The 16,114-nt window shown below is 37.7% G+C and overlaps 1 protein-coding gene across 4 annotated transcripts in view; it reads left to right on the top strand.

The window, feature by feature from the left end:
• Positions 1–16,114, top strand: part of ST3GAL3 (ST3 beta-galactoside alpha-2,3-sialyltransferase 3) — a 216,014-nt gene that overhangs the window by 72,407 nt on the left and 127,493 nt on the right. For all 4 annotated transcript variants that reach the window (XM_081323183.1, XM_081323186.1, XM_081323184.1 and 1 more), the window contains exon 4: positions 4,727–4,769. In XM_081323183.1, the coding sequence (XP_081179309.1) occupies positions 4,727–4,769 (43 nt within the window). The remainder of the gene's footprint in view (positions 1–4,726; positions 4,770–16,114) is intronic.

A 16,114-nucleotide genomic window follows, 5' to 3' on the forward strand; every position in this document is an offset into this window, starting at 1 on the left:
GGGAATCACTATACTTATTAAGTTAGTAACATGGTTGTTGAGTAAATCTGGTTTCCCCATTGACTTTGCTTGCCAGAAGGTCACAAAAGGTGATTACGTGTCAGTTGCCAAGTATTTAAATTTTGATCATACTAACATGGAGATTCTGCAGTTCTGATTATAAGTGCTGTTGTAACTTTGAACTGTTATAATTTGAGGATGTCCTGTACACAGATAGTTCCTGAGTATCAAAAAGCAAGCATCATTTCTTCCTTTACTATGGGTAGAAGTGAGTGGCTTCTCATGAAAAAAAAGTTGTCAGGCTGCTGCTAAAGCTGTTGCATTAATTCGTTGGTTTAACTTATGTATATAGTGCTTCATAATTATTCTTGAAAAGTGTCATTGTTTTTGTGGTTTAGTTTTCTTCTCTCTGTGTAAATATATGGATGCAGCTGGAATAAGTGAAGGTGGACAGATTACCCATATATCTATTCTTTTTGCTCTGTTGACTCTGGGTGGTCTGTTGGGAACACAGCAATAAGTCTAAGCATTTTTCACTTAGTTGTCCAGCAACTAGGTTGATTCTAGATGCTCAGAGGAAAACACCACAATTATGCCAATGTTTGGTTTGGCACAAAGAATGTACAGTTTATTGAGCTCATGATGCTTAGCCGTTAGTCTCTGTGTTTCTATTGTACATTTACTATTAAATTGTTATCAGTGATCATGAGCTTTTTTGAATTACTTTCCTACAAAGTTGAATAATGTTGAATATATTGCCTCTTTTGACCTAAGGACTGATATAATTTCTGAAAAGGGAGGGTTTTTTCTTGCAAAAAGACGATGTTTTGCTTCATTCACTACCAAATCAGTAAAATATGCCTTCTTGCCACACTGTTTCCCCCTAATTCAGTTATCTGCAGGGCTTTTTTTTCTCATAGAACACTCAGAACGGTGTTCCGGCACCTTTTTTTTTGCAAAAAAAAAAAAAAAGCTTTTGCACAAGCTGTACTGCTATTGGCTTAAGCCTATTGCAGGCTTTGCTCTTTTATGACTCATGGACTTCAACTCCCAGAATTCCTGAGTCAGCTATGCTATTGGCTTTTGGAAGCCAATAGGAATTGCTGCTGAGCTTGCCAAAAGACCCAGCAGGCAAATGTTGCACAGGCAAGTGCAGCGAAGGCTCCCCAACTCCTCCCTGCTCCCCAACTACACCATCTCAACTAGGTAAGTAAGATATTATTTGCAAATAGGATATCCAAGTATGACTCAAGGAAATTTTCCCTGCATGGAGGGAGTAGTGGTTTGTTTCACTTTGTTTTACTTTTCAAATTGCTGTAGGGAAGAAATGATGATTAGAAAAAGGCAGGAAGTTATTTTTATTAGGAAGAATTCATTTATCCAATGCTAGATCTTTGGGAGCTTAGTACCACCAGCACAGAACATGTGCTTTTCTGAAACTTCATTCAAATTCAATTCCTGATAGGGGCATTTGAAAAAAAAAGTTATTTATTAAATTTATATGCTGACTATCTCACCGGGATGACTCTGAAGTCAAGGAGAGGGCTTGCAACCTCTGTTTGTAGTTATCCACATTTCTGCACACTGAGATAATCGGCCATTGTACAAATACAGAGCCTATCATGCTTTTATATTTATATGGAACAGATACATTACCTGAAATTTTTGGAATGTGTAAAAAATTTGAACCAGCCCAGAAACTCATTTCCCATTGTTTTTGTATATAGAAAGTAAACCCTGAAATAGATTTGGAAAGAGCAAGGACTTTGATTAAATGGAAATGTTGCTAAGCAAAGAACTGCTGAGTTAATTTGCAGCTGTTTCTTCTGTTTTCTTTTTATGTGCTTATGATTTTACATCGTATTTTAAAATCAGCCAAATTGAATGGGAATAAGATTGTGACTGAAAGAATAGTAATTCTGAAATATAGTAAATATCTTTAACAAGTAACGTTAAATTTAGCTTTAGTGTAATTTGCTTGTTTACTGTAGCTAAAACTGGAAATTATATTTCTAAAGTATTAGTTTGGATCATTGGAAAGAAAAAAGATTTAATATTTATGATTCAAAAATATAAATATGTGAGAAACATGCCTTTAAAGACCTTTGCAGCTTGTTCTCATATATACCCTGCCACAAAGGAATAACTAAAATTATGAAATTTAGAATCTACCAAGCTTCCCTCCCACGGACAGAAGACAATCCATGGGAAATGTGAATCCGTAATCCATAGCTTTAGCAGCAATAATAAATCTAATTATGCTATGCATATTTAAGTTAGCCAAACCCTGGAGCAGTGGTAGCAATCTTCTACCACAATGGCAAACCCTTTAAAATTATATATTGTTAATCATATAAGTGAAGAAATGAGGAAAACTGTGGTTAAAGAAATTGTTTGATCCTCCCATTGACCCAAATATATTTTATACAAAATTGAAAGAGTCAATTGAAAAAAGATTACTTGATAGCAAAGACGATGAGTTGGCGTATTGGTCTCACGTACTTGATCAAAAACATTGGCCTGAAGATGTTAATACTCAACTGACATTTGGAGAAGTGGAAATTAGAAACTTATCAATCAGACTGCAATTAAATGAAAGAGAAATGATTCATGGATTCTGTGAATATATTATCGAAAAGACATATCCAGAAAAACTGTTGCATTTGATACGGACTCTGAATACCATTCCTATTTCTTCAAGTGAATGTGAACGTGGGTTTTCACAGATGAATCTAATTGCCACCCCAACAAGAGCTTCGTTAAAGACTAAGACAATTTCAGCACTTTTGTTCATCAAACTTGTCGGAGTACCTCTGAGACTTTCCGATCCTTCAAAGTACGTTGATCTCTGGTTACTCAGAGGACGACATTCGGCCATAGATACTAAGAGCAAGGAAAGGAGTCAAGAAGATTAGCCAGACGAGAATTGGACAAAAGTTTGGAATTTTCTATGAACATTTGCCTTAAATACAATAAATTAAATGTAAGTTAAGAATTGAATATATAATTGTTTAATTATATACATAAATATATAAATAAAATTATATAAATAAAAGATTAACAAGATGAGAGTTCCGGCACCTTTTTTTTTTTAGAAAAAAAGCCCTGGTTATCTGTAAAAGCTTATGCTAGTTGTGATAATGGAATTGTAGTCTAAAACTACAGGTAGTAAATTAGAAAAGCTTGTGCTGTTTAAATTATCAGCTCTACTATACTTTCATTTGGGTTAGTTCTGTCTCATATATCTTTCACACATTATTTGGCTAAAATTCTTCTCTGATCTGCTACTATTCTGGAGTAACAAATTTAGACTATTTAAGCTTTGGTTTCCCTTTAGTTCAGCATCAAGTATAACAACAATTCTTCAGCTGGTTACAATTGACCACAGCATATCTTTTTACATTGCTTCAATTAATTTGCTTTTATTAAAGTTTTACAAGTGAAGATAAAGATTATTATACATTAATATAAAGTAAGGAAGAGTGGCATGGTGGCCTAATGGTGAAGACGCTTGTCTCCCACTTGGAAGGTTGAGAGTTCAATCCTAGGTAGCAGCAGTTGTTTCTCTCTTAGGTCAGAAAGAAAAAAAAAATCTGTTGCTAACTCCATGTAGGCGCCAGAAAGGGCATCTGGCCAGTAAACACTCAGCCCCACCCAGTTACCCTGACTACCCCAATTTAAGGGACTACAGGGTTGTAAAGATAGATAGATAGATAGATAGATAGATAGATAGATGATAGATAGATAGATAGATAGATGATAGATAGATAAGAGAGAAAGATAAAAACACAAGAAATAAAAAGAAAAATAGACAAGAAAAAAGATACAAAGAAATAGCTTCTGAGCTTTACAACAGTTATAAGTACAATTATAAATTTGCCTTTTTCTCAAAAGTTTTCTTTCTATAATCAATGCTGTCTAATCATCAAAATCATAAATCATATCTTCATTTGTTTTGGGTGGGTGCTGGAATTCATTTGAAAGCTGAGTTTGGAGAGTTGAGGAAATATAAATATACTCTGTCAAATATGCATCAACACTTAAAGAAACTGGAAATAAAAAGCTGGACTTGTTCCATTTATATGTGTCCAGAATTTAAAATCTTTGTTAAATCAAAGTCTGCCACTTGGAACAAAGTGGACAACTGTCAGTAAACCTGTATCCTTTCTGAGTTGAAAAACAATGGCTTCATACTTCTGCTTTATTATTGGATAATGTTCATTCACTCAAAACCATTTTTAGGAAGTCTTGCAGTATATTCTTGAGGAAACATATTTTATAGTTTTGATTATTTTAAAATTACCTCTTCACCTATCATTATAGTAGGAATTGCAAAATATGTTACCACACAATGAAGAAAACTATTAAGATATACAACTTAAAATGTCTCAGCGTGGATACCGGTAGGTGTTTCTCAGCCTCTGGGACTTTAAGATGTGTGGAGTTCAAGAATTCTGGAACTTCCAGTCCACATACTATATCTTAAAGTTGCTGGGGTTGAGAAGCATTGTTCTAGATTAAGTTGAGAATGGTATATATTTTAGGAATTCAATAATGGAATTTACAGAACTCTAACAAGATCATTAATTAATTATTTTTTTAACTTTATTGACAATGTTGTCATTTTCAGTTTAGAAATGTTTATATCAATCATGAAAGGCTCTATTTCTCTGGTGGAAAACTGATAGGTCTACTAAATTTCATGAAATCTACTTTTGTCTTTCAGAATATGACAAACTGGGATTTCTTCTGAAGTTGGATTCCAAACTGTGAGTACAATGATGAAAGGATTTTATTTTGATCTGGCATTATCAATTTCCTTTGGAGACATAATAAATTTTGGATCTGGCTTTCAAATCATATTACTACCGGTATAATATTATACCAATATGCAGTATTGTTCAATAGCCAAGACTAAAATCTATTATAAAAATAGTGACTTCTTAATATGATTTCAATATTTATCAACAAAAAAGATTCAAAATAAACCATCAAGAGAAGCATATGAGAATTTTCATCATAGTCCATTTTAGACTATTGAAATAAAGAAATAAAGTCAGTTTAATTAAATAGAATGTTCCTGGGTGAGCTTATATGAATTTCAAACCTGTGCATACTTAGGAGTTTTTTAACATCAGTGTACAGGGAAAATAATGTAATCTGTCCACATATTGCATTACCCTTGATTTCCACCATGATTTGTAAACTACACTGACTACGTTCATGCAGCATCATAAGACAGATCTACATTATAATTTACTGGTGATGAATTAATAGACTCTATTGTGCATAAATTACAACAATAACTTCTTGTCTTGCAGGCAAAATATTGTTAACATTCCTGCTGTCATATTCTTAAATTCTTTACTAACTGATATTTGCCTGTCCCTGAGAGTTACAGGTTTTCACTGTTAGGTGAAATCAGGTTTTTTTTTCTGTGCATTGATTTACAGGTAGCCCTGAGTTACAATTTTTTTCAGTGACCATTTGAAATTACCGTGGTGCTGAACAAAGGGTCTTATAAACCCATGCCCAAAGTTATAGCTGTTGCAGCTTTGGAAGTTTTTAAAGTGTGGGCTGTTTGCCAAGTGCCTAAATTTTGATAATGTGACAGCAGAGATGCTGGAATGGTTGTAGCTTTTAATAGTCATTTTGGGTGAACTTAATAAAATAGAAAACACAGGATAAAATTATTTGAAGTAACTTGTAAATAATTTCAGATACAAAAAAAAGAATTAGATACAAGAGAATGGCAGAATTAAACTTGCTCAAGCAATTTCTCAATGTTATTAGATTTCCTAAGTTCTGAATATATGTCCTACGTTCAAGGCAGTGTGAAATAATGGCTATATTGCAACTACCAGCAGTTGGGCATAATATGCTGTCTTTGTTACCACATTTCAGGCAATATTAATAGATAGCATACAAATTAAAGTAATTATGAAATGAAGACTAGATTGGAATAAGTAAGAATAAGACTAGCGAAATACTGTGTACGTAGTATACTTAGACTTCAGTAAGGCATTTGATAAAGTAGACCACAACCTACTCCTTGGTAAGCTAGAAAAAGGTGAAATAGACAATATTACCACCAGATCAATCTGTAGCAGGCTGGCAAACTGTACTCAATGAGTATCCTCAATGGCACTACATCCACATGGAGAGAAGTAAACAGTGGGGTGCCACAAGGTTCTGTCTTAGGCCAAGTACTCTTCAATATCTTCATCAATGACTTAGATGAAGGAATTGAAGGGGAACTCATCAAATTTGCAGATGATGCCAAACTGGCAGGAGTAGCCAACACCCCAGAAGACATACTCAGGATCCGAAAAGATCTTGACAAACTTGAACAATGGGCCCTATCCAACAAAATGAGTTTCAGTGTGGAAAAAAGCAAAGTTTTACATTTAGCAGGAAAAATCAAAGGTACAAGTACAGATTGGGTGAGACCTGGCTTAAAAACAGTAACAGTGAGAGGGACCTTGGAATCCTAGTGGACGATCACTTAACCATGAGCCAGCAGTGGCCAGCAGCAACCAAAAAAGCTAATACAATCCTGGGTTGTATAAACAAAGGCATAGAATCAAGATCACACGAGGTATTAGTACCGCTTTATAAAACCCTAGTAAGACCACACCTGGAATACTGCAGCCAATTTTGGTCACCATATCACAAAGATGTTGAGAGTTTGGAAAAAATTCAGAGAAGAGCAACTAAATTGATCAAAGGCCTGGAGACTAAAACATACGAAGAACAGCTGCAGGACTTGTGTTTAGCCAGTCTAAAGAAAAGAAGAAATGGAGACATGATAGCAGTATTCCAGTACTTGAGGGGCTGCCACCAAGAAGAGAGGGTTATGTTATTCACCAAAGCACCAGAGGGCAGGACAAGATACAATGGTTGGAAACTAATCAAGGAGAGGAGCAACCTGGAATTAAGGAGAAACTTTCAACAGTGAAAACAATTAACAAGTGGAAGAGCTTGCCCCCAAAAATCATGGGCGCTCCATCACTGGAGATTTTTAAGAAGAGGCTAGACAGTCACTTGTCTGAGATGGTATAGGTGAGACATGTCAAACACAAGGCCCAGGGGCCGGATCCGGCCTGCGAAGTGGTTTCATGTGGCCTGCGAAGCCATCCTGGAAACAGTGAGGGAATGGCCCCCACTGCCTTGGCCCTGGCCCAGAGACCCTCCTTCTGCCAGAGACCCTCAGATCTGTCCCACTCCTGCCCAGGCCTCCACTGGCACCCTTGATGCGAACGATGTAGAGCTAGCCACGCCCACCCAGTAGGCCACGCCCACCCTGGCCACACCCACCCGGCCCCCTGAGGGCAACCACAATGCTGATGCGGCCCTCAATGAAATTGAGTTTGACACCACTGGTATAGGTCCTCCTGCTTGAGCAGGGGGCTGGACTAGAAGGCCTCCAAAGTGTCTTCCAGATCTATTCTATTCTAACTAAGTGATAAGCTTCAGAAAAATTAACTGTATTACTTCACAGCAGCAAAATGCTGTTGCCAGAAATGGTGGTATTGTGAGCTTGTCTTGCTAGTTTGTGGCATGAGGTAGAAACCATTTTCATTAGACATATTTGTCTGAGGCAGCCTTTCTGGGATTCTGCAGAACTTCTGGGATTCCATAAGGTTATGACTGGTTAGGAAAGGCTGTGCTTGTGGATTAATATATCACTGTTGTATATTTCAATTCTTCATTTAGTTATAGTTTTTATTACATTAGTGTCCAATAATCACTATTACAGTGCTCCTCCTTCAATGGTTTTCTTTTCATTTTTAATGCACAATTCCTCTTTTTAGGTCTCATTACTTAAAGGTAAAGGTTCCCCCGCACATGCGTGCTAGTTGTTTCCGACTCTAGGGGCTGGTGCTCATCTCAGTTTCAAAGCCGAAGAGCCAGCGCTTGTCCGAGGACGTCTCCGTGGTTATGTGGCTGGCGTGACTAGACGCCAAAGGCGCACGGAACACTGTTACCTTCCCACCGTAGTGGTCCCTATTTTTCTACTTGCATTTGTACGTGCTTTTGAACTGCTAGATGGGCAGATCTAGTAAAATATCTAGATCTAGTAAAATATCAAGGCTAGGACCCAAACTTTGGTATATATGTTATTCAACTTGAGCTTGGCTCTGGGTGACTCTTGTTTCTTGGCCTCAACTTGAAAGGGGATTTGGGAGTGGGGGGGATTTCTTCTCAGATTCCACTTTGACTGCATCCTTGAGATTTTTCATCCAAATGCTCACTGTTCAGTTTTTTCAAGATGACTTAGAGTCAGTTTTGTGTTACCACCTTCTACAGTCATACACAGTATTGTGACAGTCTTTTTGCTTGAAGACTTTATTGGGCTTTTGAAATGTTTAGAGAAGGTATATATACAGAGAGGAATGGGATACAAAAGGCAAAGTACAAAGGATGTTCAACCAAGCTCCCAGTTGGTAACTGCTTCTTTTTCCCTGCTAGCATATTGTTCTTCAATCTGCTAAATGCATCTCAAGGCTCTGAAGAAAAAAATAAATTAAATCCACCAGTCAAACTGATATGTAATGGAGAGATTTTTAAGTAAAGCAGTAAAGTAACCCTTTTAAGCAATGGCATACTTGAGAAGAATCTGCTCTCAGAGCAAGTAATAAGGGGGAGTGCTGCCAAAGATGACAAGGTAAATAAGAATCGGTTGTTGTTGTTGATCTATGCAGCAGAATGTGCTTTCAAGTTAGTTTGAATCCTGGTTACTGCCCTCTGAAGATTTCTTAGCACCATTATTTTGGAAGTGGTTGGCCCATGCATCATTTCTACCCAGCTGATTTTGTACCTAAGGCAGGACTAAAACTCACAATCCCACCATTTCTAGTCAGGTGCCTTAATCGCTATCCTAAACTGGCTCTCGGTAACAGAGAAGAGGATGTTAAAAAATTATTTCCTGCAGGCCCCAAATATGTTAGGTATGCAGCCACTTGTAAGAAGGCTGCTGGCATGTTTGTTGCTCCTGTAATTTGCAGTGCAAACTTTAAAAAACCGCCTCCAGAAGAGAAGCTTTGCTGGAGGTCATAGAAGTGTCTTTGCTTCTAAAGTCATTAATCCTTCTAACTTGATTCAAAGTCTTATCTCCAGATATGTTTTCTACTGAAATAAAACTAGTTGCCGCCAGTAACTTGCTTGACTGTGTAAAAACTGAACATCCATTGTTATGAGAGATTTAACTCAAATTATAGTACAGATGTCAGGAATTGGAAATTAATTTTTTGAATTCAGGAGATAATAATGGTTGTAGATCATTTAGTTAGTTAGTTGACAAATGAATATCTTATCAAACGGATTGGGTTTAGAGAAACATTAAAATTAGCAGTTTATGTTGACCTGCTTATAGCACTCATATTTGTTCTACAAAGTTGGCAAATATATTGTAACAAGTGTAGATAAAATGACGTGTTCTGAACCCCTCCCTAAACATTAGTAAGGATAGGGTAAACCTCAACCCCAGGGAACTTTGTAGTTGGATGGTCTGTTGATAGTATCAAACTTTGTCATCTCCTTTTTAAAATTCTTTCATAGTTCTTTTTAAACATTGTTATGTACAAAAAAGAATATTTATAAAAATAGATAGTTTGGAAAGTTACATGACCATTTATTTTAGTAAGCTGATTATTTTATTTTATCAAGATAAGAGAAAATAAAGACATAAACTGTATTGTTTAAACGAGATTTTGACTACCTCATATTCCTTGGCTCATGCTGAGAGGCTAATATGTTTGAAAAAGTACTCTGCTAGTATTAAGAATTCGACATTTGGCTGTTTATGACGTTCTGGTGATTTCTGGCTACATTGTTGATGCCCACGTTTTGTGGAGATATCAGACATACACTGGCTGTGTAGTCAGACTAGTAATGAATGCTTGGTATTATTTTCAAGGATTCATGGGAATTGAAAGGAGATGAGAAAAGAGAAAAGGAGGTCAAGACTGTGTAAAAGGAAAAAAAATTAAAAGTGAACCCTCTGAAATTGCTGAAGTGCTGTCAAATAAGTTGCATTCCTACATGAAATAAAGAGTTGGAATGCAAAAAAGAAAAAAAGAAAAAAGGGTCAATTGGAGGGTTTCAAAATGTAGGTGGCATCTTGAATATAAAGCTTTAATGAACTCAGGGTCTGTTCTGCATGTTGACAGGCAGATTGTAAACTCAACTTCCCTGAACTTCTCTGGATGTTTTAGGTACTGTGTGTAAATTATGGCAAGCTATAGATTGTAGAGCTATGTCTTGACCCATATAAAAATACTTGGCAATAATTCCTTTATTTCAAGCTGTTGCTAGAAGAGTAGTGTCATATCAACAGTCTGGGATTAATCAAACCCATAAATAATTGCAGATGGCAGAATTACTGTAGTATGCACTCTAAAGCACAGAAATGTTTAAGAAGGATCTAGTAAAACACTCATTTTGGGTGGAGGGAAAAGAAAATAAACTACTACATTATTAGCCTGCAGTCTGCATTTAGGTGCTACTTGTAGATATAGTCTCTTATAGAGAAATATGTATCAGTGTTAGAATATGTTATCAAGCACTTGGCTTCTTTTGACTTTTATTTATTTATTTATTTATTTATTTATTGATGGGATTTATATCCCGCCCTATCTCCCGAAGGACTCAGGGCGGCTAACAACAAAGCACATAATAAGTACAGAAATCAAGATAAAAATAAAATTAAAATCATCTGAGCAATAAATTAAAATTAAAAACTAAAAAATAAATTGAAAATTCTAAATATAAATAATTAAAATGCCTGTCAGTCCAGGTCAGCCTGGTGGAAAAGGACTGTTTTGAGGCCGCGGCGAAAGGATTGGAGATTTTGGGCCATCCGAAGCTCAGGGGGGAGCTGATTCCATAGGGCTGGCGCTCCCACAGAGAAGGCCCTCCCCCTGGGGGTCGCCAGCCAACATTGCCTAGCTGACGGTACCCTGAGGAGGCCTTCTCTGTGTGAGCGTACTGGACGATGGGAATTTGTTCCCGGCAGCAGATGGTCCTGCAAGTATCCCGGGCCTAAGCCATGTAGGGCTTTAAAGGTAAGTACCAGCACCTTAAATCTCACCCGGAGGGCAACCGGTAGCCAATGCAGCTCACGCAGGAGGGGTGTAATATGGGAGTATCGGGGTGCTCCCATCACAACCCGTGCAGCTGCATTTTGCACCAGCTGAAGCCTCCGGGTGGTCTTCAAGGGCAGCCCCATGTAGAGAGCATTACAGTAATCTATACGAGAGGTAACGAGTGCGTGGGTGACTGTACGTAGGGCATCTCGGTCCAAAAAGGGGCACAATTGGTATATAAGGCGAATCTGTGCAAATGCCCTCCTAGCCACGACTCCAATATGATCTTCAAAACTGAGTCGTGAATCTAGGAGGACGCCCAGATTGCGTGCTCTGTCAATGGGAGGTAACATCTCTCCTCCTATAGTCAAAGTTGGAACCTCTTGGACTAAACGTGATGACGGTATGTACAGCCACTCAGTCTTGGCCGGGTTGAGTCGAAGCCTGTTTTCTCCCATCCAAATCTGTACCGCTTCCGCTTTGACTTACTTTTTCCATTGTGTTTTGCAGAGATATTTCCTCCTTTTAACTGTTCTTAATTTTATCTTGACTCTGTAGATATATTGTATAATATATACTTCAGTTCATTAAAGAGTAAAGTACAAAGCATTAATGTAAACAATTAACCATCTGAATGACGTGCCTGAACCAGTGAATTTCAGTCAAATCAGCATGTCAGCATACTGTTTTTCAGATAAACCAGTATGTCAGCATACCATTATAGACACATACTTGTAGCGCTCTCTCTCTCTCTCTCTCTCTCTCTCTCTCTCTCTCTCTCTCTCTCTCTCTCTCTCTCTCTCTCTCCACACACACACACACATGTAGTCCTTGACTTACAACAGTTCATTTAGTGATGGTTCAAAGTTACAATGGGACTGAAAAAAGTGACATGGCCATTTTTATCACAACTGTTGCAGTATCTCCACAGTCATGTGATCAAAATTCAGATGCTTGGCAACTGGCTCATATTTATAAATGTTGCAGCATCCCGGAATCACGCGATCATCTTTTGTAACGTTCTTACAAGCAAAGTCAATATGGAAGCCAGATTCACTTAACAATTGGGTTACTAATTTAACAACTGCAGTGACTCAATTAATAACTATGGCACAAAAGGTCATAAGTAAAAGGTAAAGGTTCCCCCGCACATGCGTGCTAGTCGTTTCCGACTCTAGGGGCCGGTGCTCATCTCCGTTTCATAGCCGAAGAGCCAGCGCTTGTCCGAGGACGTCTCCGTGGTCATGTGGCCGGCATGACTAGACGCCAAAGGCGCACGGAACGCTGTTACCTTCCCACCGTAGTGGTCCCTATTTGTCTACTTGCATTTTTACGTGCTTTCGAACTGCTAGGTGGGCAGAAGCTGGGACGAGTAACAGGCGCTCACTCTGTTACGCGGCACTCGGGATTCGACCCGCCAAACTGCCGACCTTCCGATCGACAAGCTCAGCGTCCTAACCCACTGAGCCACCGCGTCCCTTAGGTCATAAAAAGGTCATAAAATTGGGCAAAATTCACTTAACCCTTTTTAAGTACTGGGTCAATCTGTCTCTATTTCTATACACACACACAGAGAGAGAGAGAGAGAGAGAGAGAGAGAGAGAGGGTACAATTTGCTTCAGCTCAAGATATTGATAGTTTGGGTTCCAAAATAAGGACCCCCAGGTTAAAATACTGAAGAGCTTCAGAATAAGGTGGAAAGCTTCTTTGGGAGGAGTAGAATTGTCTGGAGTAACAGATATATTTACATCTGAATTTTTTTATGACAGAAACAGGAAATTAGGTGGAACATTATAAACAACCTGACATGTAGCCAAAGTCAACTTTGAATATTGCTTTTAATCTTGCTGACAGATTAATGTGCTCTTTATTTGTTTATTGATTATTGGATTGACACTCTTATCTTTCCATCTAAAATATCAAAGCAATTGATAGCTCAAAAACAACGCTTCACTTCCCCACTTTGTCAAGTTAGGTTTGTTATCTTCCCTGGAAATAAGCCTTCCTTCCTTCCGATAAATGTATGCATCTAAATCACTATAGTTTGCATATACAGTATATCTGTATGTGTATGCATCTATACCCTCCAGAAGGCACATTCCAAAAGGGGGAGCAGGAATTATCATCATCATCATCATCCAATTAACAAATACTCATAAAAATAGAGCATTTATAAATTTGATTTGCCATGTCTGCACACAAGTGTGTGTGTGTGTACATAAGGCAGCTTCACTGAGAAGGAGATGGAAAAAAGGGAGGGAACAAAATAGGATAAATATGAAGTAAGGATAGGACTATCAGATCTGGGCTGTAAAAATACATATGGCCATTAAAACTCCAATTTTTGTTTTGTAGAAGCTTGCTCTGAAGAAGGGATGAATGACTGAAAAACACTAGCTTTTTTTAAAAAAAAAATCCGGCAGACAAGATACCCCACTCAAATTAATGCTACAAAGGCATTTATTTCTGCAGCTGTTGTACCTCCCATCACATTCAAGAATCTTCTCAGAGTGGAAGATAATCTTTCCTCTCAGTTCACAAATTACAGTAATGACTTGGTGGGAAAAGCTCATCTTTCTATTAGGTATCATAAAATAGGACAGTTACATCATAATTTTGATTGATTGTGTGATATCAAGTTGTTTTCACTTCCCAGTGATGGATGGCATAGATAAATTTTCTTCACGATAATGTGTCCTTAACCTGGTCTTTCAGGTCTTCCAACTTTGTACCCATTGCCACTGTAACTGAATCCATCCATCTTGCTGCTAGTTGTCCTCTTCTTTTTCTTTCCATCTTCCCCAGCACTAGAGCCTTTTCCAGAGAGCGAGGTCTTTTCATAATGTGTTGAAGTACAATAATTTCAACCTGGTCATTTATGCCTTCATGTGAGAACTCTGGGTTCATTTGTTCAGTGATCCATTGATTTGGTGGTGTTCTCAGAAGTCTTTTACAATAACAAAATTCAAAAGCATCGATACTCTTCCTAACCTGCTTCTTCAAAGTCTGAAATCGTAATTAAAATATAAAATAAAAAACTAGTTTAAAAGGCTGATTGAAAAAAAAATAGTTTTAACTTGTTCCTTGAAAATAGAGAGAATGCTGCTTAATAACTGGCTGTTTTCAGTGAGCAAAAACAATTACAGTATATAATTGTTAAATAATTATTTGCCTATAGCACAGTGCATTGTTCTTTAGACAGCCTGGCACCTAGTCTAAAGACTGAGGCTGCTGAAGTCAAAATAGAAGTTCCTAGGCTAGAATAAGCTCTTACCTACATTTATCGCAGCTGCTTCCCAAAACCATTATGAGATCTGCTAAATATTTGCTAATTCAAAAGCGGTGAGAGATAAACCTAGAGTTTAAACTCTGGAATGTCTGTCTATCTCTATCTCCACCTCCATCTCTATCTCTATCTCTGTCTGTCTATCTGTCAGATGTATGTGGCTGTCAATCTTACAAACATGACTTTGAGCACTTATAATAAGCAAAAGAAAAAGAAAAAAATATTAAAGCAATAAAACCAAAATTCATTGCCTTATCCATTCTTCCCTGATGCATCCAACAAAACCATATCCCTGTCTCTTTTGCTGTCTCTGTCCAAATGCCAGTACCTTTATTTATGCTTGCCTCTCTTTGCCACGCTGTGGGCAATTTGGCTTCATTCTTGTCTGCAGTAAAGTTTTGAATCTAGTTGAGTCGTGTCTTGGAATCAGCTGCCAGATCTGGCTGGGAGTAGAAATCAGAATTACGCATCTAGAGACCTGTGATTTACTATCAAGTTCTGGTGTGAAGCCTGATATCTTCCCACAACACTTTGCCATTAAGGAACATTTGGACTGGAAATACCAGGTTACATAAGTGCATTTCAGATAGACCACTCATAGGGCTGGTATTTTGCAATTCCTGATGTTATGGTGGTAAGAAAAAAAGAAGTGGTAGAAAAATATGGAAGGGTTATGAATGAAGTATGATACCTTGACATCCCCGTGAAACTCTAGAGCACTCAGAGCTAGTCCTAAAACATTATAAGTACTCACCAAATAAAGCTGTCCAACGTGTTTAACATATTTATTTTTTCCTTTATATCAAACTAGGGAAATGCTGACAAGGGGATTGGTCAACATTCCAAACAGCAAAAGAGCAGATAGAATGGAGACTTGCCCTTGTAAAAGGAGGAAAGGAGGAATGAGATTGAGGTGAGGGAAAATTAAAATATAGAAGAAATGCCTGTTAGGTCAAAGTATATGCAGAATAATTCACTTGAGATATCTTTATATATGCAGATCTAACAAATTTGCTGGTGATGACCTATAAAGCCCTAAATGGCATGGGCCCGGATTATCTTAGGGAGCACCTTCTGCCAGCATCAACTTCCCATCGTCCAGTGTGCTCCCATAGGGAGGGCCTCCTTAGGGTGCCGCCAGTCAGGGAATGCCGGCGGGTGATCCCCAGAGGGAGGGCATTCTCTGTGGGCGCGCCTGCCCTTTGGAATGATTTACCTGTGGAACTCCGGACTGCCCCCAACCTGCGCTCGTTTCGCCGGGACCTGAAAACCTGGCTTTTCGATCTATCTGGCCTGGACTGAGGGGTTTTTTAGTTTCAAGTTTTTAACATTGTTTTATTGTTGGGCTATTAATTAATTTAATTCTTTTTAATTCTATTTTTTATCTTAATTTTATATTGTCTTTTAAATATTGCCCTGTAAACCACCCTGAGTCCTTCGGGAATAGGGCGGTATAGAAAACTAATAAAATAAATAAAATAAATAAAAAATAATAATGTTATTTATGGGACAGTCTCAAATTAATGGTGAAGAATCTGCATTGGAAGAATTAAATCTTTTGATTTTTTTTTAAAGTTAGAATTTCCCTGCAGAGGCAAATATACCATTGTTTTAACTGTTCACCAATTCAGTTAAGCAATTTTGTCACATCCCATAACTTTAGTCCTCTTCATCTGAAGAGATTTTGGGTTTAATTTGTGAAAAAGAGGTCAAGCTGCTATTAAAATATGCTTCATTACTC

Source organism: Vipera berus, assembly GCF_964194415.1.
Source record: "Vipera berus genome assembly, chromosome: 3".
NCBI lineage: Eukaryota > Metazoa > Chordata > Lepidosauria > Squamata > Viperidae > Vipera > Vipera berus.